Genomic DNA, 25,156 nt, shown 5'->3' on the forward strand with positions numbered 1-25,156 from the left:
GTCATGACCAATCATCATACCAAGTTTGAAGTTCCTATGCTTAAGCATTCTTTAGTTATTGATCGGAAACCATTTTTACCTACAAGGTGAATGTGACCTTGACCTTGGACCCCTTGACCCCAAAATCAATACGGGTCATCTGCTGGCCATGACCAATCATCATACTAAGTTTTAAATTTCTAGGCCTAAGCGTTCTTTAGTTATTGATTGGAAACCGTTTTTACCCACAAGGTCAATGTGACCTTAACCTTTGACACCTAGACCTAAAAATCAATAGGAGTCATCTGCTGGTCATGACCAATCATCATACCAAGTTTGAAGTTTCTAGGCCTAAGCGTTCTTTAGTTATTGATTGGAAACCGTTTATACCTACAAGGTCAATGTGACCTTGACCTTTGACCCCTTTACCCCAAAATCCATAGGGGTCATCTGCTGGTCATGACCAATCATCATACAAAGTTTGAAGTTCCTAGGCCTAAGGGTTCTTAAGTTATTGATCGGAAACCGTTTTTACCTACAAGGTCAATGTGACCTTGACCTTTGACCCCTTGACCCCAAAATCAATAGGGGTCATCTGCTGGTCATGGCCAATCATCATACAAAGTTTGAAGTTCCTAGGCCCAAGGCTTCTTAAGTAATTGATCGGAAACCGTTTTTACCTATAAGTTCAATGTGACCTTGACCTTTGACCCCTTAACGCTAAAATAAATAGGGGTCATCTGCTGGTCATGACCAATCACCATACCAAGTTTGAAGTTCCTAGGCCTAAGGGTTCTTTACTTATTAATCGGAAACTGTTTTTACCTCAGAGGTCAATATGACCTTGACCTTTGACCACTTGACCCCAAAATCAATAGGGGTCATCTCCTGATCATGACCAATCACCATATCAAGTTTGAAGTTCCTAGGCCAAAGGGTTCTTCGTTTTTGATCGGAAACCGTTTTTACCTACAAGGTCAATGTGACCTTGACCTTTGACCATTTGACCTTAAAATGAATAGGGGTCATCTACTGATCATGACCAATCACCATACCAAGTTTGACGTTCCTAGGCCTAAGGGTTCTTTAGTTATTGATCGGAAACCGTTTTTACCTAAGAGGTCAATGTGACCTTGACCTTTGACCCATTGACCCAAAATCAATAGGGGTCATCTACTGGTCATGACCAATCACCATACCAAGTTTGAAGTTCCTAGGCCTAAGGGTTCTTTAGTTATCACTCGGAAACCATTTGGTCTACGGATCGACGGACCGACAAGTGCAAAGCAATATACCCCCTCTTCTTCGAAGTGGGTGCATAATTACTTAATAATTACTTTAGGCGAATTTTTACAGCCTCCATACTCCCATAGCTCAATAAAAGTACCCCCCCCCCCCAATATACGCAAGTAACATAACCTTTTAGTAGCTTTTTTTATGTCTTTATAATAAATAAATTAATTAATTAATAGTGTAAATATCGTTATAAGTAAATGTAATATCTAATGTGTATTTTTACTTACTTGCATTGTCCGTCATGTTTATATGGTATACCAAAGATTTCTTAAAGTATTATGGAACGGCTGCAATAAGTTCGCACGTGTTCCTTTCATGGATTCCATGAACGCGAAGGTTTCAAAGAATTTGATTTAAACAATACCATAATGTAAATAGTTAAGGGTCGACCTGCAAAATATCTTTGATGAATATTGATAATCTTTAACCGTTATAAATCGATACAATCTTATAGCATTAGATCATTTACATGACATATCATAAAATCTTAAATATTAACGTATTCAAAAGATTCCGCCTCTTTATATTATAATTACCCGCTGGCGATTGCTCAACGGCATGCGTCATTGCAATATTTTAGGCCTCCATAATGTATTGCTTTTTTTCTGCTGTAGAAAAAAATGTTCAAATAATAAATGTAGAACATGGTAGGGCCTGGGCAGATTGAGGTGTATTTTGGAGCTCCTTGAAATAAGCTGACATTTTTACGTTAGCGTACTAATATATTGATTGTGCGATCTCCTCTCAGTTTTGAAAGCCTTAAAGGAAATCTTAAAATAAAAGAAGTATTAGTGAGGATTTGTAAATCTAAGAGTATAGTGTTAATAGACTTATGTATATTAAGAGTACATTAACTTTAGTCCATGTTTAGCATATATCATATTAAATCGGGTATTGTTAAAACCAACATTGTTGCTCTTTATAAATATAACCGATTAAATATTTGAATGTCCATGCATTTAGTTACTTGTTTCTAAATAAATACACGAGTTCATATGTACCGGAAATGATGCCGTGTGTCTGTAGTCTGGTTCCTTGCCTTAGATAGCATAGATAACATAGTGTAAGGGGAGGCAACTCCAGGCTAGCATGCCTCCATTTGACACGACAAATTTCAAGAAAATAATTTTCTAGAAAAATGTACAATGATTTGAAGATAAGTAACATTATTCTAAATTCAAGGATTGATTTACTTGTTATATGCTATAAAAGACTGAGGTTGCAGCATTTATTTAGCACCATATTTCTGCGTGACTATAGCACAGTAAGGGCTATTGTTTTACATGTATTGACATTTACTTTGTAATTTACGTGGATTAAAAGTGCCGCTTGTAATGTGTTTTATACTGTTTTTGTTCACTTGTCTTTATTTTACTTTAATATATAATATAATTTTTTTGAAATATTAGAAAATTGTCATGAATCTGAAGGCATGCGGCTTTAAGATTAAACTTTTTAAACTCACCTGAGCTAGCTCAGGGTGAGCTTTTAGGAACGTTGAATGTCCGTCGACGGTCGTCTGTCGTCCGTCGTCCGTTCACACTTGTTCGTTAACACTCAAGCGGTCACACTTTTGATTCAATCATCTTCAAACTTTGTCAGGATGCTTATCTGAGTGAGTTCGAACATGGGACATCTTGGATGAAAAACTAGGTCACAGGAGTTAAAGATAGACAAACCTTGTTAACACTCTAGTGGTCACATTTTGCCTCAATTATTATCATATTTGCTCAGGATGCATGCCTAGGTAATAGCTCAAATGAATTCGAACATGGGTCATCTCGGACGAAAGACAAGGTCACATGAGCTAAAAATAGAAAAACCTTGTTACCACTCTTGCGGTCACATTTTTAACTCAATCATCATCAAACTTGGTCAGGATGCTTGACTAGGAGATAACTCAAATGAGTTTGAACAGGGGTCATCTCGGATGAAAAACTGGGTTACAGGAGCTAAAAATAGAAAAACCTTGTTAACACTCTAACACATATTTCTATCCTGGAAATTTGTCTGAAGGTTTTTTTGATGATTTCTAGGTCTAGTTCGAATATGGGTCACCTGGGGAAAAAACAAGGTCACACTGCTTAAATTTTTGTGACCTAGTTTTTCATGCAAGATGACCCATGTTCGAACTTGACCTAGAAATCATCAAAGCAAACTTTTAGACCAATTTACAGGATATTTTGGATCAAAACAGTAGCCACTAGAGTGTCAACAAGATTTTTCTATTTTTAGCTCCTGTGACATAGTTTTTCATCCGAGATGACCCATGTTCAAACTCATCCGAGCAAAGACCGAAACAAACATCCTGACCAAGTTTGATGATAATTTAGTCAAAAATGTGACCACTAGAATGTTAACGAGTTTTTTTTCATACTTTGGCAGTGTGACCTAGTTTTTGACCCAAGGTGACCCGTATTCTAACTTGACCTATAAATCATAAAAACAAACTTTTAACTTTTACGGAGGAAAAACTAGGTCACAGGAGCTAAAAATAGAAAAACATTTATAACACTCTAGTGGTAATATTTTTGACTCAATTATCATCAGACTTGGTCATGATGCTTGTCAAGGTAATTGCTCCGATGAGTTCGAACATGGGTCATCTCGGATGAAAAACTAGGTCACAGACACTACAAATATAAAAACCTTGTTAACACTCTAGTGGTCAAATTTTTGACTCATTTGTCATCAAGCTTTGTCAGGATGCTTGTCTGGGTCATTGCTTGGATGAGTCCGAACATAGGTCATCTCGAATGAAAAACAAGGTCACAGGAGCTAAAAATAGAAAACCCTGTTAACACTGTATTGGTCACATTTTTGACTCAAATGTCATCAAACTTGGTCAGGATGCTTGCATAGGTAATTGCTCGGATGAGTTTGAAAATGGGTCATCTCGGATGAAAAACTAGGTCACATGAGCTTAAAATAACAAATTCTTGTTAACACTTCTAGCTGGTACTGGGTTTATGTATGAATAAATATTTCACCTGGACAATCTAGGTCTGATGCAATCATATGATATATAGATAGAGATTTATAGGATGCAGTTGCGTTAATTTCAGCATAGACAAGTGGTCATGGGTCTAATTTCGGATTGGAATTACATAAGCTAGGTAGTAACAGCGTAGGCATAAGACAATAGGAAAATCCTGTTAACACTCTAGTAGCTACTGTTTTAATCCAAATACCCTGGATTGTTCTGAACGTTTCTTTTGATGATTTTTGGCGTAAAATATATTAACATAGCAAGGGACGGGTGTTTCTGAATAGTAGATGCTCTTTTTGGACCTTTCTTATCCCTTTGATTCCTCGTTGCTTATTATCTAAACTAAAATGTAATAATGTTTATTAACAGAAAGTTTTCGATTTACTGGTTAAATATGGGACAAAAATTATTTGTCCCAGATTAAATGGCGAATATATATTTATTCTGTAAAATGTCTTTGTGCAAATTACTGATGTACATGTACTCCTCAGTTTTATTGAATCCAGTATTAATGGCAAGGAGGGGTTAGGGGTCGATGCTTTGCGTACATGATAATGTATCTCTACTTTGTAATCTATATTTAAAAAATGTAGATGAAATAAAACAAAATGTTCATTTATTATCAGAAATAGATGACAAAGGTTAAAACAATTTAACATATATTTTCTTAGTAAAATGCAAAGCATTTCAATAGCACATGCTTTTTTACAGTTACTCAATAATAGTAAGATACATTTCAATTTAATTTGCTAGTTCTAAAGTTTTTGATGACTTACAGTTTAAAATTAAATAACAGTTCACATTATGACTACTTTGTTCTTGTTGCGATATTAAGTATGGTTTTTATTTGAATTTAATGATTTAAATCTCAAGCGAATACATAAAAGCAACTGATGAAACTGTGTACGACATTTTCTCAAAACACATGACATGCATAAATACGTCATACTTTTATCGCACACGCCCACACGCACATACACGCGCACGCGCGCGCACACGCGCACGCGCGCGCACGTACACACACACACACACTTAATTTCACGTCATCATATGCACTAACAGCATCGTGTCTTTCGACAAACATAATTCACCGAACGCATTTGATAAGGTAGACAACTGCTAATGCATTACCTCCACTATGAAAAGTATTCAAATAGGCAAGTGCATTGGGTTCAACCCAAGGAAGGGCAACTTTTTTCTTTCTTTTTTATAACATTATTGATGTATCTCTCAGATCCCTTATGTAAAAAAAGTGCTTGATATTAATTATATAATTATTGTAGGTAGTTATTTGCTAAACAATGCCAAATTGTGTAATTTGTTACCTGATAGTTATTTGTTTCTTAACAACGAGGAATAGGAAAACATTTTCATAATGATGATATTATAGATTATTTGGAGTTTCCTCATTTCTGAAAAAAGCCTTTCTTATAGCAAAGTTTCAGTTAAGAAAAATGTCCATAACTCATAAACCACACCCTTAATTTAATTTAAATTTTGCATACAAGTGACATTTAAGGCATATACATGTAACTGTCATATGTTGTCAATTTTATAGTTCCTTTTACAATGTAGTGATCATTAGCAGTGGTCTACCGTAAAATTAGTTCGTAAACATGTTTCATACAATATGTTTTATAGAACATATAAACAAAAACACACATAATAATATATCAATGTAGCCAAATTTTATACCACATATTTGACTCAAATATATGAAACATTTATGATAAAACTATAAAAAAAAAATTTTTATATCACAATAGCTTTAGATTATAAATTTCTTCAAAAATACATAGATCTACGCACACAAATAAAAGTCAAGCCCGGAAATGATATTTCCAGATATGTCCAATAAAGTAAGTTTGCATTTAAAAATTGATTTGCAACGATTCGGAAGACTTTGGAATTTCCAGCGTCGTATATGTATTTCAAAAGCGTCTAGATGATAAATAAAATGATAAGATTCGTTTACTTCTTTGATTTTCATTACACTGGAGTAGGGGCGATTACAAGTATTTAAAGGCTACTTTTATCTCCCTTTCAAGCGACTCATTAATATGATTCCCTAATAGCTTTTTGTTGCTAAATACTGGTATACAACGCTTGGGGACAATAAAGGGCCGATCCAAAAACGCAATCAACAATGCGTGACCCTCATTTCGCCTTTTTGCCATATTTGGGGCCCCAACCAACCCTTTTCAGTCCCATTGCTGCGGGAAAAGGAAATAAAGAAGATAAAGACTTTAGTAAATGACAACGGGAGTCATTTTATCCATTCACAATGTAGGTTTTTACGTCAGCGCACCTGCATAAGGATAAAATTTTTTTTGAGTCCAGTGGGGAATTGGGGAAAAAACAATTTTATCCCTTTTTTCAGGACTGGGCTGTAAATTTTCAAACCTTTTTTTTAAAAAATTAAAAAAACCTTTAAACCAATCTTTTTTGCGCTCATTATTTTTTAAATTTTCTAACAATTTCCTAGAATAAAAACATATTTTTACCTTCGAGTCGACGGGATGGTTACAAAGAAAAAAGTCCGATTGGGGGCATTTTGCAGGTGCGCGATTACATAGTATCCTTCCAGTGGAAATACTCAATTTATGAACGTTAAGAAATATAAGATACATATATTACAAGATCAGAAATGGACAATTTGCTTGTTTTAGAAAAACCTCTCACATTAAACAAAGTAATGCATTGTTTACATAATGATGATCATGTTGATGATGATGATTTTTTATGAATAGTGATGGTAAATGATATACATGAATAACCAACTTTATGTGTCACTCACCTGGAATGCATAGTATATAGCACACAATCCTGTCGGCCAAAAACAACAGAGACAAGCAAAGATTGAGCCGACCATGTAATCTGGAGGTCTTGGCATTGCTACCACTTGGCCAGCATATCCTGGCTGTGTCACAACCTGAAATTTAAAAGCATAACATCAATATTAAAGTCATAATCTAAGTGTATTTCCACGTTTTTCGACTAGACATCTTTTAAATTAGTTGCCAAGCTTCCAACCATCTAAATATTTTTGTACAACTGGAATTCGTGTAACCATCTAACCATCTCCTTAATTAAGATGATCTTCCGATCTTCTTAAAGCCATTTTCGCGTCAGAGAATAACACAACCCTAGCACGTTTGTTTCCCGTTACATATTCAAAAAGCAGCGGCACTAATAGATCTTTCTTAACACTTAATTACCATTGCCATAACATCCACCAATCTGTGCTGACTAATTGTTTTTAATATCGTGCAAGTAGGTCAAAGGACAATGTTTCGAATAGTTTACTGTAAGCTACTTTAAGCACACAAGTAATATATAACATGATATTCAAGAAAAGAAATCAAATACGTAAAAGTATATGGCGTACAATTTTACATAAAATTGTTTTTATGTTTTTAATGTTTTATTCATTGCAGCTTATTGCGCAATTTTCTCATATACTTTAATTCAGCTACATATATGGCAATTAAGTCCCATTCTGTTTTGGATTGGAGAAAAATAACGTCAACAGAAATTGTGTTATATGTCCTTACTACTGCCGTTGTTGATTGGTGGGTATACCCGGTCTGGCCGTACCCTGGTTGAACGTACCCTTGGGAAGGATAGCCTGTCCCTGGGGGTGGGTATGCACTCGAAACTCCTTTGTTTTGCTCTTGGTAAGCTGGTGGTGGAGGGTAACCTGTTTATTAAAAAGATATTAATACATGTAACGAAGATATAGTCAAACACATTAATAGCATTCATCACATTTAAAACATCAATGTGTAGCTTCGTTCGGTACACTTCGGTAATTCCCGATTCTGATTTGAAAATTTGCTGCTGAATGCTTTTGAATCGGGAATGGACTCTTTAACGGCTGATTACAATTTTTGTAGTCTGGAAGAATTGCAAGTGTATAGAATGTTTCTGTTTTACATTTAAAGCCCTAGGGGCGACAATGAAAGACAGAAACACTCAACAACTAGACACTAGTACCTCTGAAATGAAAAATCAATCTAAGTTACGATAGAATTGAATTATTAAATGAAGATTTTGTTCCAAAATTTAAGGTTAGTTGATAGATATATCAAGAAATTTACCAAATTAAAGTTTACCCTAGGAGGATGTATGTTTTCATAGCAGGCTCTTGTTTCTTAAATAAAGATGTCGGAAAAAACTTTATCGTGAAATACAGGGACTCTGGCCCTAATAAAAATTTTCTATTTCGTTTAACTCACTGTATCATTAAAATGCAAGTATATTTATTTTTCAAAATATTTTATTTTACATGTCCAAACCGTTACTCAGTGGTCATGCATCCGCGTCATGTTTTTGCTTCTTTTGCGTGTAACAGTTATAGAACATGGCTGTTATAGAGCTTTAGGATTTCTATAGAAATCATAATACCATTTTGGTTACAATTTGCAACTTGTATCGAAATTTATTTCTTATTCAAAGCTTTTTAGGCAACTAACGTGCTTTGAAGAAATCAGATCACCTAAGAAGTAAAACAATGATTTTTTCCGAGGTTCGTGGTTTTTACAAAAGAGCACTGTATTCTAGCTTCATGTAATTGTTCCCTAGTTATTGATAGCGAAGCAAGAGCCTCTGTGATGTAGATGATATTTTTAAGTTACAAAGTTGTCAAAATCCATGTTCGAGTTATGGACCTTTGACAATGGCCTTCTATAATGCCCTTAAATGTAAGTGTGCGAAGTTTCAATAAATTCCATTCAGTAGTTTTGGAGATACTAATTTGCACGTAAAAAATTAACCAACGTGTGACGCCGTCGCCTGGGTAAGTACAATTACTTTATATATTCTTTGAGCTGTCGACTCAATTTGCTGTATATTTAGATGCTTTTTGATCTTGTAGAGCGGATCTACTTTCGGCTCTAAAATTATCACCACTATTACAACTGTGCTTGAAAACTAAACTTTTCAGGAAATGACTTATGACATACTTGCTATCCATACTCGATAGCAAAAGTCCCAGAAACAGAAGCACTAAGCTTTTTACTTTACTCGCGAACAAAGAATCTTAAAGAAAGCCTCTTATTTCAATAGTCATCCTTAAGAACTTCTAAATCTCAACCCGAAAAGGAAAGAAAACTCGGTCACAAAAGTAAAAACGAAAATGATGCGAAACTGTCCACAACAAATGTTAACAGAAACTAAAACTATAGTTTTCCGGAAATTTAAAATGACATTATGCCCCTCAAAGAGTAAATTGTAGGTGCACAGGCAAAAGTCAAAAGAACCTTACATTTTCCATAAATGTGTTTAATTCTATATTTGACTACTGTATGCAATTTGCGTGACCAACAGAGATTTCTTTTTATATATGCATCCTTCAGACTGTATCGGTAGAGTTTAAGTGTATACTTTAGGTAGTTTTTACATTTTATCCTATACATTTTTTAAATATCAATTATTGGTCTATAAACATTAAAATAGTCAATCTCTTAAAATATATTACTAATTCAACTCAAATTGACAGTGAACAAGAATAACGACACTTAAAATTATCCAAAAACCTTTACAGAAATTGTTCGCAATAACAAAGTTTAAAACATGATTAAGAATCAATGTTTACTGAAAACCATATTGTGAAGTAATCCAAAAACTTGACATTAATGAGAAACAAAAGTAAATGTTATCATGAAATTTTAATAATCAATACTGTTCACGAAAACTAAAGTGCAAGTTACCAGAAAACGTATACAAAAGTCTCAGTAAATGATGTATAGTGAAACGAAGTGAAAGTTATCTGGAAACGTAATATAGTGAAAGTTATCTGGAAAAAAAACAAAGTGAAAGTTATCTGGAAATGTAACAAAGTGAAAGTTATCTGGTAACGTTACAAAGTGAAAGTAATCTGGTAACGTTACAAAATGAAAGTTATCTAGAAAATGAACAAAGTGAAAATTATCAGGTAACGTTACAAAGTGAAAGTTATCAGGTAACGTTACAAAGTGAAAGTTATCTGAAAACTTATCAAAGTGAAAGTTATCTGAAATCGTAATAAAGTGAAAGTTATCTGAAAAATGAACAAAGTGAAAGTTATCTGAAAACTTAACAAAGTGAAAGTTATCTGAAAACTTAACACAGTGAAAGCTATCTGGAAACTGAACAAAATGAAAGTTATCTGGAAACTGAATAAAATGAAAGTCATCTTACAACGTAAAAAGTGAAAGTTATCTTACAACGTAACAAAGTGAAAGTTATCTGGACTGGAAACGTAACAAAAATGAGTTATCTGGAAACGTAACAAAATGAAAGTTATCTGGAAACTTAACAAAGTGAAAGTTATCTAGAAACTGAACAAATTGAAAGTCATCTTGCAACGTAACGAAACTCTAAAGAACTAACTAAAATCTACATCAATTTTAAAATAGCAATCTTATCTAAATAAAGACGACACGTGTTATTCAGGTCGAATTATGTCACCGACATACAATAAGAGTAATTACTGTTTAAAATTATTTTTTGTCCAATAGGAGTGCAGTATTTTAAATACAATGGAGCATATTGACTATGATAAATCGGCTGTGAAAGTCCCAATTATACAAGATTCTTTTGCGCATGTTCTATGCACATGCGTAGGCGTTTTGGTTGTTTTTGATGTTGTGTATGAAAACAATATACGTGATTCGATTACATTTTAAGGAAAAATATTAAAAGTATTTAATTAATCTATAAAGCGAGCTTTATGTCACTTATGGAGTATAAAAACAAGATGGTGACATTCTTAAGATACATGTAAATGACCTTAACCGCCTAATCAGTAAAATTATATATGTGTTATTATATTATTATTATTATTATTATTATTATTATTATTATTATTATTGTTATTATTATTTCATCTTTCGAATCATTATTATTATCTATTTATATCTCGTTTTTTATTGTTATTCTAGAAATAACTACCCCAAGAAAAAAGAAACAATGATACATATTTTATCTAAAACATAAATTTTTTTAATAGTATTCTGAAATTCTATCTATCAAACTATTGACAGTTTACAATAAACACATTATGTTGATAGCGACAATTTTTACTTCAAACACTTTAGGAGTTTCGCCTGAATGTTCATAACATTTCTTTTTGTAAAAATAAATAGAGAATAAAATATGTAAATAAATAAATAAACTTACTAACTAACTTCACACAAAAATAAAATATATATAATAATTATATTTATTTATATTTATTTATATTAGACATATTTTCATCTTTTACTGTTGTTTTTTCTTTCTTATTTTTTTTATAAAATCAAATACCTTTATTAAAAATAGTGTTTTTGTGTGTTGTTTACTTATTATTATTTTTATTAAAAAATACTTGTTCATTATCGTAAAATTATTTATTTCACTTTTTTTTTAAACGCACGTAATGCGCATGCGCCAAAAATGTCGGACAAAGACCAGTTCGATTTGCTCTCTTAGATAACTCCCTGAGTCAGTGAATCTTTTTTTATTTTTATTTTATTTTATTTTTTGCATGTCCTTTAACAACATGTAGTACTCTTCAACATACCGAATTATATGCGCCTCGACAATTTTGTTTACCTCAAACTTCAAAATTTATTATCTTCAAGACTAATCTTGATATCATGTTTACAGTAAAGGTATAGAATTTCGAAAAATTATTTTATGAACTATGACAATGGAGTTACGAATACATAATAACCAACCGTTATAAGGTATTTTTAAAATATAGCAAATTGGCATGCGGTTGAACATCCGCCAAGCGTTTAATGACTGGATTATTTAACTACCGGGTATGTGACCTATAATTAAAAAAAAAACGAAACGAAACACGGTAGATATGCAGCATTGTAATGGCGCCATTACAGAAATCAAATAGTGTCGGGTAGTAGATAAAATTTCACAAAATATTTATATCAATATAAAACCACAGAAACGCACGTAATTGTAAAACATAATATCATCTGAACTTATGTGAGATTGGAAACGGAGAGCCCCTACACGCCTTTACACACAGTATTTATACTGTCTTAAAGCAGCATGTCTCCAGGTTCATGAAAATGTATTTAAAAGAAAAGTATTATGAAGCAAACAAACATATTAATTTAGACATTGCAAATTGCACTTAAAATCTACCAAACTAGCCAAAAAGAGTACAAAAACTGCAAAGATAGCCATTACTGCGTCAGTAACGCAGTAAAAATATGGTGGTAAATATTGCAAAACACATGTTAACTATTACTTAGATTTAAAAACTGATACTGGGTTTGCTACGAATACTTGTTTAACATGGGCATTTAAGAATAAAATGAAATTCGTCTCCTAAGTCGCCTAAAGAACAAAATTGACAGTAGTGGTCATTTCTTTGTATTCTATTTCTAGCTATTAAAAACACTTTGTTATCTGCCATGATATTTTACATTAATATTATTAAATGCACAATGTATATCCATAAATTTGCTGTTAAATGACAGTTGTAAAATAATTGCGAAAAAATATGGTTTCATTTTACAACCCATTTCCTCAGTTCAGCGGAATAGAACTTCTATTAAATTCTTGTAACGCATTGGACTCTTATCAAGGGTCATATGTCAAGATAACAACACTTCATATGAACAATCATGGTGACCTAAATGTAACTACAACTCAAGTATTTATCTCTTTTTATCTCCCTAATTTAACACGGCTTGCTTAAATATAATATCATTAAATTCATCTCATATATCTCCGGGAAATTACGTTCCCATCCGTGTCTTTCGACTAATGGCGTCAGTGACCCAGAGCAATTAAAAGCCATAATAAGCACTTTTCGAGTTATAATAGAAGTTGGCCGAGTAAACATGTATAATACTAATATTTTGTTGTACACGCGACTTAATGTCGATTAATGTCTACGGTGGCACAGAGGTGACATGCGTGTGTTTTTATTTATCTCAAGTGCAAGAGATACTATGTCATGACCACGAGCTACTTAGGCGTATGCACGAGATAATTAAGTCGTGCGCATGAGATAATCAAGTCGTGGGCACCATATACTATGTCGTGGCCACGAGTTACTAAGTCGTGCGCACGAGATAATAACGTCGTGGGCACGAGATACTTTGTCGTGGCCACGAGCTACTAGATCGTGAGAACGAGATTAATTAGTCATGGGAACGACATACTACTTAATTATCTCGTGCGCAGGACTTAGTAACTAGTTGCCACGACATAGTATCTCGTGCGCATTACCTGATTTCGTGCTCACGACTTAGTTGCTTGACAGAGATCTATAGCATACCTTGTGTAACATTATTGCCAAAATATTTAAATAACAATGTAGGTACGCAATAATCTGTTTGATGTACTGCAGATATTAATAATATCGAATGTACTCAACGCCAAATTATTGCTTTAATTGTTCTAATCTATTAGCTTATTCGCCCCTGTTGGCACAGACAGAGCGGGGTTCCTGCACTCGCGCGGCAAGCCGTTTGAGGAGTGGTTATAAAGCTACATGGATGGAAATTTACGAACATTCAATTTAACCAAAAATTGCAAATGTTGAAGTAAAACATAAAGAAGCAACGTGGCACGAGTTGTTAAATACAACTTTACTGCCTCTGTGCAGAGCGTCTAGCAAAGGACATAAATTCGTTGAACATTTTTGGGGGTTATTGGCCGTACCGAACCATTACTGGTAAAAAATAGTTTGATAAAGTTCCAAGTGATTTATCTGGCGAATAATAACATCTTGCTCTAGAACATTTAATAATCTGCTTCATAAATTCATGTACATGTATATCTGTAATATCGAATCAATTGCCAACAACGTCCATGTATAATTATTTCGTGGTTTGTTGTAATGTTTTATTCTAAATACTATCGAAACCATTACGCAATGTGTGGCATACCTTACATTATAGACCAGTTCACTTAAAAATCAATTATTTCTTGCTCTTTTACGCTGATTGATCTACGATCTATGATCTACTACGCTTCATTCTAGAAATATTGATACTACATTGACCATCATATGCGTTATTTAATGAATAAATATAGAAAAAAAACGGCTCCATATTTATTTCAATGCGAACTAATAAACGTCAACATTTACTTTTATGTATAAAAAATAAATAAATTTTTAATATACTCAAATCCCACCTGACATGTTTGTTGATTTTCAAATGTTTAAATCCACAAGTTTTAATTAAATGTTAAACGATTTCAAGTCACCGCAAGACTAGTGTAGCAAATTGTTCCGCCAGATAATATTTCGCAATGAAAATTTGCCCAATCACACTACATCAACAAGAATTTATTAATCAGGGCCCCAATTCTTAAATACAATGGCCGTTGCTTTATACACGCAATATGAGTGTTTAAAGCACGTGTGTCATATAGTTGACTAAACTATCAATAACTTCAAACAAGTAGCATGTTACCAAATGCGAACTGACTAAAATATCAATGTGATTTTATTAACTGTAAGTTTATTCATGAAACATGTAGCATGTAACCAAATGCGAAATGAGTGTTTAAAGCACGTGTGTCATAAAATTGACTAAAATATCAATGTGATTTTATTAACTATAAGTTTATTCATGAAACATGTAGCATGTAACCAAATGCGAAATGAGTGTTTAAAGCACGTGTGTCATATAATTGACTAAAATATCAATGTGATTTAATTAACTTTAAGTTTATTCATGAAACATGTAGTATGTAACCAAATACGATATGAGTGTTTAAAGCACGTGTGTCATAAAATTGACTAAAATATCAATGTGATTTTATTAACTATAAGTTTATTCATGAAACATGTAGCATGTAACCAATTGCGATGAGTGTCAAAATAAAAGTTTGTAATAATGGTTTTATAATAATAATAATGATAATAATATTGAAATAGTCGCAACAAGTATACGCTATGTACTTTTAGTTTCTAAAAATAGAATCACCAGTTATATATAAATGATAATATGTTTTAATACCTAATATACATATTTATAAATTTACTTATTTCATAATATAATTCAACTTTTACACTATATAAAGAAATAAACTAAGCCAACACTTTCTTCTTTGAATTAGTTTACGTGTACCGTTAACGCTGAATACCGCTTCCGTTCTATTTATTTTGACGTCATTATCCGAAGATTGACGGAAAAGGACATTTTTTTTACATTTATACCAAACATGACTGCTGCACGCTAATTAAGTTATTTCTATTCTTTTAAATTATTTTAATTTTAAATTTAGTTTTTCTTTCATGTGATCTGGTCTCAGCAATATAACGTATCGGGTTATATAAACCTTGATGATATATAAGTTTTACATCCGTTACTTAGCATGAAATGTATTTTTCCATTGCTGTAAACAACATCATGTGTTAAGATACTGAAAATCCATTGAAATGTATACGATGGGGGTGTAGTGTCATGTCTAAACAAAATTGTTATTTTGATTTGGTAAAGCTGCCTGTAAAGTTAACCAGTTACTAGACAGTCATTCAGAATTTTTGATTTTCAAATACAAAATGAATTAAACTTATTGGGTTTTTTTATTTCAATTGCTAAATTTATGGGAAGTATGGTACAGAATTCAGCATCCAACTGTTTACATCTATTATCAGTTATTTGCTTTATACATTCTTGACCAACATGTGTTTAGGTAAGCAATAAAATACTGATAACACAGATAATGTCTGTATAAGTTGCAAAGAGTTAACCTGATATTGATACTTGACACAGAATATTAGTAATTACTTTGAATTATTATAAACATTAATTCACTTTTCAGGTCTTGGATACATGTATATCATTCACTGTATATAGCGTAAAATAAACCTTGTTGTTGATTAATTTATCTCCAGTAAAGATTTTTGTAATGTTAAATATAACACTCAACAAGTATATATAGTACTGTCAGTACTATATTAAGATCTCTAAATCTGTCGGCCATATATTCGGCCATATATTCGTGATTATGTTTACATAGAGCAGATACTAGAGCTTGCCCTGTTAGCCTCGTTCTGAGAAATCTATGAATATGTATGAGGTAATATTAAGAAGGGTCTATTAGGCCTTTCTCAAATTATATACATGCTTTACATTCCATTACCAGAGAGAGGCTAACAGGGCATGAATGTAAACAAATAATGTCTGACCTGATAAGCCCAAGTGTGTTAAACTTACCGGCGAAAATATAATTTTTATTGTTGTGTTCCATTCTTTTATTCCAATTCTAAATATGATTATACGGTAAATTTTCATAAAATACGTAAGGATGTGCGTTAATAAAGGAAGGGATTGTGAAAATGATGGGATGAATGAGAACATTTCGAGGTAAAATTTCATTGTTCTATTCTTTTTTATACTAAGCAACTTTAGATGTATTACTACTTACATTAATCAATCTGATTTTCTCATTGTTTTAAATGTTTCATTTAATTATTAACATTGTAAATTGTTTTGTTCATAAATTGCATTTAAATATCACACTTATGATTAATCTAAATCAATACCGTTTTTATACTAAAAAGCAATAACAGTTATTTTGTATACCATTTCAGATCAATATATGACAAGACAATATTGCTTGTTTTGAAGCATTTCACACTATAAAATTAACGATCATGGACACAAATTCATATATGTCTGAAGAGAATAGATGTGCCCTCTTGGTTCAACTGGAGTAGTAATGAACAGACCAGTAAGATGATCACTAAAGAAGATTTTGCCAGATGAAAGGTACATCACAAGACTTAATTTTCATTTTTACACATAAATAAAGTTCAGCTACAGTAAAAAACAACATTATAAAATGCAATTAAAATATAAATTGATATATTCCAGAAATGTCATAATTCTTGTTACCACTTCATAATAAAATGTATATATTTTTCAGGAATTCCATTGGTAACAGTAATGAACACAAATTGACAACTGGTATTTGAATCGCCTTTAATTGTAATACCTCTTCATGGCAGTTGCAGAATATATGAAAAAACTATCAAACAGTTCAAGGAAGAATTACAGAAAACTGAGGAAGAAGAAAAAAACAGTGATATTGAACTTTTGTTACAAACAAACTTTTAAATGATAACAGTTGCATATCTTGTTTATACAGAATTTTCAACATATGTATATTCATTACAGTTTTCAATGTTTAAGACATCAGCAAAAAAACATTAAGAGCTTTTATTATGAAGCAAGCAAAACAAACAGCTTGACTGATAGAAAGAGATAGATGTTGCAAGCTGACAAAATGTATTTTAAGCATATTTTAAAGGACCATTTGTTTAATCTTTTGTATCTTAATTCGAATGAAATTATAAAAAAAAGAAATCATCGCATTACTTTGTTTTTAACATTACTTTGTTTCTAACATTTTGCTTTGTTACATATATGGTACAGCTGCAGGGAATATGTCAACTTTGTAATAACATTTAATATTTTGTCCTCTTATTGCATTATATACTGTTGAGTGAATATTTCTTTGAATGTTAAAAGAAGTGCTGAAGCTAGATGCTGTCTTTCCTAATACCCTCCGACTGCAAGGTCCTGCACATGTTTTTTGCAAATGTTCAGTCCGTTATGTAAATGAAATGTCTGGGGTTGGTTAGTCCAGGCAACATCCTCTGGAAGTGCCGTGTACCCCATTGATTTGTTATATATCAGCTAGTACAGGCTTCCAACAATATGACCACATTATCAAGTCGCACCAACTGGACAAGTGCAATAACCTAATGGTACTTCAGCTTCGTCTTAAGATTTGACTGATATTTGCAATTAAATGATTGTATTTCGTTATATACTAAGTATTTAATACTGTAATTAATTAAAACAGTTGATAATATATAAGTTTTACATCCGTTACTTAGCATGAAATGTATTTTTCCATTGCTGTAAACAACATCATGTGTTAAGATACTGAAAATCCATTGAAATGTATACGACGGGGGTGTGGTGTCATGTCTAAACAAAATTGTTATTTTGATTTGGTAAGGCTGTCTGTAAAGTTAACCAGTTACTAGACAGTCATCCAGAATTTTTGATTTTCAAATACAAAGTGAATAAAACTTATTGTTTTTTTTTATTTCAATGGCTAAATTTAGGGGAAGTATGGTACAGAATTCAGCATCCAACTGTTTACATCTATTATCAGTTAATTGCTTTATACATTCTTGACCAACATGTGTTTAGGTAAGCAATAAAATACTGATAACACAGATAATGTCTGTATAAGTTGCAAAGAGTTAACCTGATATTTATACTTGACACAGAATATTAGAAATTACTTGGAATTATCATAAACATTAATTCACTTTTCAGGTCTTGAATACATGTATATCATTCACTGTATATAGCGTAAAATAAACCTTGTTGTTGATTAATTTATCTCCAGTAGAGATTTTTGTAATGTTAAATATAACTCTCAACAAGTATATATAGTACTGTCAGTACTATATTAAGATCTCTAAATCTGTCGGCCATATATTCGGCCATATATTCGTGATTATGTTTACATAGAGCAGATACTAGAGCTTGTCCTGTTAGCCTCGTTCTGAGAAATCTATGTATATGTATGAGGTAATATTAAGAAGGGTCTATTAAACAAATCAACATGATTACAATTCTATTCTGAATCAAATGATTTTGAATTCCTACGCACACAATAAATAAATAAATAAATAAATGAATAAATAAACAAATAAATAAATAAATAAAATTAAGAAGAAATAAAGAAAATTACCCAAAATGAATAAATAAGAAGCCATAAAAAAGGGAAAAAAAGTTTCTTGATTTTAAACAAAAAAAAGAAATTTGAATTTTTCTGCAAAATTTTGTTAAATTACGACTGATAAATTGAGAAATACCATCTTCATCATAATTTATTATTATTATTATTATTATTATTATTATTATTATTATTATTATTATTATTATTATTATTATTATTATTATTATTATTATTATTACTAAAACGATTCTCATGTTTGAATTGAAAGGCAATTAATCGTGGCTTAATAATTTATTTAATTATAACATTAGAAAAATCAAAATCTTGTCAGAAATAATTATCAACATAATGAATATTATTTTTTTCATGGCTCATTTTTTTCAGTTCATGTACGTAAAAAATGTGTCTAATTAGAATGCACATCTTTAAAAAAAAAATAATGATAAGCTAAGAAATTGTGCAGGTAGGTTTACATGTACCGCACAATTAAAAAGCGTTTACTCAAGATTATTTCATAAACTAAAAATGCCCGCAAAAAATGTTTCATTTTTTTGTTGCGAATATGATAAATAATTTGATAGACTTAAGATTAAAACGATCTATCCTCCTAAAGAAAAAACAAATCTTAACATTTTCATTTTCACATGAAAAACGTCAGGTTCATGTGCTACGCCCCTCCACCAATGAACGCAACTAACTTTTAAATTAATTATATATTTTTAATCACATACATTGTAAATATCGATGTAAGTTTTATCTAAAATGATTTTATTTTGTTTTTACTCGTCTTGTCCGTCATAATTATAATGTATATCCAAATTTTAACGATTAGGATTTCACCTATACTGACAAGGTTTTAGATAGTGCCTTTAAGATAAAGGTGAATATTTCGCAACCTGTAATGGGACGGCCGAATTACGTAAGTACGTATTTGTAAACCTAAATAGGCCAACGGGGAAATCCAAAATTTTCATTTCATAATTTTGATAAAATTTCAAGAATTATATGGGTGTGAATTGATGTGAATAAAAACATGTCGATTATATTTTTATACCCCCGAAAAGAAGTTGGGGGGGGGGGGTATAGGAGTCACTCGGTGGTCGGTCGATCGGTTGGTCGGTCGGTCGGTCGGTCCAGCCGTCCGTTACATTTTCGTTGTCCGGATCATAACTTGAAGACTAATGGTGGGAATTCAATACAACTTCATACAATGGTCAAGCACAATGAGAGGAAGTGCAGTGCACAAGAACCATCACTCTATCTTCACTAAGTATAGAATTATAGTATAGCCCTTTGTTACTTTTCCTTGTCCGGAGCATAACTTAAAAACTACTGGTTGGAATCTAAAACAACTTCATACAATGGTCAAGCACAATAAGGGGAAGTGCAATGCACAAGAACCATAACTCTATCTAAAGTAATAACAGAGTTATTGCCCTTTGTTGCATTTCCATTGCTTTCTTTTGTCCGGACTATAACTTGAAGACTAATGGTAAGAATTCAATATAACTTTTTGCAATGGTCAAGCACATTGAGAGGAAGTGCAGTGTACAGTAACCATATCTCTATCTTCACTTATTACAGAGTTATTGCCTTTTGTTACTTTTCCTTTTCCGGAGCATGACTTGAAAACTACTGGTTGGAATTCAAAACAACTTCATACAATCGTCAAGCACATTAAGAGGATGTGCAGTGCACAAGAACCATAACTCTATCTAAAGTAGTAATTACAGAGTTATTGTCCTTTGTTACTCTTCCATTGCTTTTTATTGTCCAGAGCATAACTTGAAGACTTATGGTTGGAATTCATTACAACTTCATACAATGATCAAGGACATTGAGAGGAAAAGCAGTGCACAAGAACCATAACTCCATCCTCACTAATTACAGAATTATTGCCCTTTGTTACTTTTTTCTTGTCCGGAGCATAACTCCAAAACTAATAGCTGGAATTCAATACAACTTCATACAATCGTCAAGCACATTAAAAGGAAGTGCAGTGCAAAAGAAAATAACATCATTTTGACAAATTACAGAGTTATTGCCCTTTGATACTTTTCCTTGTCCGGAACATAACTTGTAAAGTACTGGTTGGAATTCAAAACAACTTCATAGAATGGTCAAGCATAATAAGAGGAAGTGCAGTACATAAGAACCATAACCCTGTCCACAGTAATTTTAGAGTTATTGCCCTTTGTTTCCTTTCCATTGCTTTTTTCTTGTCCAGAGCATAACTTGAAAACTACTAGTTGGAATTCAATACAATTTCATTCAATGGTCAAGTATATTCAGAGAAAGCGCAGTGCACAGAAATAATAAATCTTTCTTGACACATTTAAGAGTTGTTGCCCTTTGTTACTTTTTATTGTCCAGTGCATATCTTGAAAATTATTGGTTGGAATTCGATGAAACTTCATACAATGGTCAAGGGCGGGGAGATGAATTGCAGTGCACAAGAACCATAACTCCATTTTCATTAATTACAAAGTTATTGCCCTTTGTTCTTTTCCTTGTCCAGTGCATAACTTAAAAACTAATGTTAAGAATTCAATGCAATTTCATACATTGGTGACGTGCAATGAGAGGAAGTGCAGTGCTCAAGAAGCGTAACTCTTTCTGGAATTATTACAGAGTAATTCAATAAAACTTCATCAATGGTCAAACACATTACATTAAAAGGAAATGCAACATACAAGAACCACAACTAGCTTTAATTGCCCACAACCATAACTCTATTTCAATTATTTTACAAGGTATTCTGTTACTTGTAACTTCCTCATTTCCGAAGCAGTCTTGTGGGGGTATTAATCACATTAAATGATAGTTCTAGTTTATTTTTATTTTGAGAAATAAAATCACATTTTCCATGCATAAAAGTGGGCATAGTAGACGAACAGATTATAATTGTGATAAAAAGAAAGACAGAAAAAAAAGAGAAAAAAACTATGCATAAAGTATCCCTATCTTCGTTCCTCGTTCGACACTACTGGCAAGTTTTATATACCTCTATACTTCAGAAAAAGCACATAGCACTTAATGCCTTATAGCATTGTAGTGACAGATAAATCAGCGCGGACCGAAACCGAAGGCGGAAGTCCGTCCAATATATGTGGCTTACTGGGAGATCACTATAATGCTACGAGGTTCGAAATACTGTGTCCTATTTCTTATAATATACCGCAAATGGTTAAAGCTACAAATCATTGTTTCAATTACAAAATGTTTTGATTACTGAAACTATTGGCGCGGTTTTGTAAACGAAAAAGTCCTTCAAGTAACATGCCGCTAATTTTTAACGATCCGACAAAAAAACATAATAGTGTCCGCTCAGGCTGTCACTTGTCTTTTTTGTCGGATCGCTGACGTTATTGTGAATATTATACTATTCAAAATGCCCTGACACATAAATAAATAATGAACGAACATATTGTGTAAGGTATTATATTACCGTTGGACATTCAAGCGTTAGTGTACCCATTATATTGTATCTATGGAGGCTTGTCCTTGCCAAAAATCCAACCTTTGACACTTGACAATGCATACTTCGGTTCTACTAAACAGATAAGTAAAAATCTAATTGTCGATCCGAGAGTTACATACTGCACTGGTATTAAGCATTTTGATTATCTCGATTTGATAAAATGGAAGCTGTAAACATGCAACTTAGATAAATTTCAAACTGTATTTATAAATGTATAACTTTAAATATGTGACTTGTAGAAATGTAAACGATAGAACGTACACAATACGTTCAATGCTGTGCATCATGAAGTTAAGAATGTAACTGCATCAACTTGACACACTCAGGTTTACAACACCACACTTTCCTTTTACATTCTAACGCGATAAACATTTGTAAACGATTTTGCAACTTCCATATATGGAATTATCACGGAAATAGACGATAATTAATAGGCGGAGCCAATTTTCACGAAAGAAGAATATAAAGAGTGGTAACTCTTGCTGGTACAAAAATATTTCAAATTATTTAGAAACTGTTATAAATTTCACATACATCAACTGCATTACAGTTGACTTTGAACATCCTCTGATTTTGTTTAAACGTATTCTAGTACAGGATATTCAAGTAATGCAAAATTGATTAAGATATAATGTAACAATGTAACAACGTTTATACTGATAATGAGCATAATAATATGCAAACACTTAAGTTGGTGAATTAACAATAGGGAATGTTTCCCATATATAATGACACACACCACTATTTATTGATGTGAACGATAGGGTTTGTGTGCCTTCAAACGTTACACGGTAGTACTCGTACGCATATCTTTTACATATAGTAAATAGTACTAGGATGCGATACATGGAAGTCACTTTTGGAAACACGAATAAAGATAACTGAACAGTAAGCCTGTGCCTTCTTTCTTTAAAGGACTATATTGGGTTGTAGAAAAACCCAAATGTTTTACCATGTGTATAGCTATGGAATTATTCAAAGGTTTCTATCGATAATTCTGTTGTATATCCAAAAACTTGTGAATTTGTCCCATTTAAATGTTGACGTATATCCTAGAATCTCTGTTTACCTCAATTAGTCATAGGATGTGAATTAGCCTTTTATTATTAAATATTATGTAAGCTGACATAGGTTACGGTCTTCTTTTATGCATTGTACTGAATCAATGACAACTCTAAAATCTGCGTACACATGCCGTCAATAGCTGTTACCTAGACTTGCTGTCTCTCTGACCAAAAGCAGAGAACTATTTTTATGTACATGGAGTACTTCACAGAATATTTATTAAGTTTTGTAAGTGATGATTAAATAAAAAGGTATACATAAATTGATAATCAACATACATACCTTTGGACTCGATATTATTATTGAAAAAAATGGTAAAAATGGGAAAATATATCTATACAGTATTGTAAAAATAAAAAGTTATGTACGAAAGGGTACATACAACATTGGTTTTAATTTTACTATTGTTAAAAGTTTTTTATTGTCAAGTTATACGCTAGAATTAAGGTTACTAGTAAATGCTACTACTAGGAAAGACAACAGCCAAAATTTGGACTGTATTAGTATTTAGTCTTATCGAAATCTCTAACAGATGTTGACTTGTAAATTTGAAAGTGGTAAGGTAGCAGCATAACTGTCAATGTTACTTATACCTATTCAAATTGGAATGCCCTCAGTAAAATTTATTTGTCGTTGAATATAGTCTTATCAATAGTTATTACTTCCTTGAAAAATATTTAACCTCAGACAGTAAGTAACCTCGTGAGGTGAGTTTTTTTCTCTATTTTTTCTAGGAAATGTGATATCTACAACGTTTCAAAACTTATATGCCTATAATCATTTAAAGCTGGTGTGGATTGAATAAAGGCATAGAATGGCAATTATGCAAGTGAATTATGTTTGATGAATAACTAAACATCTAAAAGGTGTGGCAAACGGAAACTAAGCTGGTGCGTGTTCTTGTTGCCTTCTTGTCGCTGACGGTAAATACCGAAAATGAGCGGATAAATAGTTTATTTACGATGATGTAGTGGGTGGGAAAATGGGCGGAGCTTATTTTATCTCCTATTGAAAAACGTGTAAAGCTGGATTATGCTGATCCGAATCATGATGGTTTGACAATGTAAAGCTGAGAAAGTAACTTCTGTTTTGTCGGCGTATACACGAACAATGAGTATTCCGCATGTTATGATGAACAATTGGTATTGCTACTATCAGAAAAAACAGTTAATGTTTTGTCGTTTAACAAAATGTATTTTGTTGAAATACATGTTTACAATGTTAAATCGGCAAACTCAATCTAAGAATGCAACATTGGAGTTTACATACAAAGAAATACAATTGTATTGTGTCCGTGAACAAACAGATCAACTCAGATCAACAAGGCTGGATTTTTGGCAATGAATAGCCTCCATAGAGGAGTGTTAGAATGTCTAATTACACACACTTTCGGTCCTTCTATGTTCAATAAGGAAAAATCTAAGGAAAAAAATAAGGGTCGTGTCAGAATATTAAGTCTATTAAGATATGGTTCATTGAGTGACCGGATATTTTGAAGAATTGATGACATTTCACAATCTAATATATTATCTTATATATCACGCGTGAACTATTATATTAAAATTGTGATACATTCTTTGCTCTGTATTTTTGTCCCTATTTCGAGTACCCATCACCAAGCAAAATGT

General features: G+C 32.3%; 1 protein-coding gene across 2 annotated transcripts; it reads right to left on the bottom strand.

Annotated features, from left to right (window-relative positions):
- Positions 1 to 7,031: 7,031 nt before the first annotated feature.
- LOC132733194 (proline-rich transmembrane protein 1-like) lies at positions 7,032 to 19,829 on the bottom strand. 2 transcript variants are annotated; one of them, XM_060719798.1, is made up of 3 exons: positions 19,766 to 19,829; positions 7,819 to 7,964; positions 7,032 to 7,196 (listed from the first exon to the last, which is right to left on the bottom strand). In XM_060719798.1, the coding sequence occupies exons 1-3, from the start codon at positions 19,779 to 19,781 to the stop codon at positions 7,047 to 7,049; spliced, it is 312 nt and encodes a 103-aa protein (XP_060575781.1). In that variant the 5' UTR covers positions 19,782 to 19,829; the 3' UTR covers positions 7,032 to 7,046. The 2 variants fall into 2 exon arrangements, with proteins under 2 accessions (XP_060575781.1, XP_060575788.1); XM_060719805.1 differs by lacking the exon at positions 19,766 to 19,829 and adding an exon at positions 14,402 to 14,558.
- Positions 19,830 to 25,156: the final 5,327 nt, after the last annotated feature.

Source organism: Ruditapes philippinarum, unplaced genomic scaffold, assembly GCF_026571515.1.
Source record: "Ruditapes philippinarum isolate M1 unplaced genomic scaffold, ASM2657151v2 ctg6434_1_1_1_1, whole genome shotgun sequence".
In the NCBI taxonomy this organism is placed as follows: domain Eukaryota; kingdom Metazoa; phylum Mollusca; class Bivalvia; order Venerida; family Veneridae; genus Ruditapes; species Ruditapes philippinarum.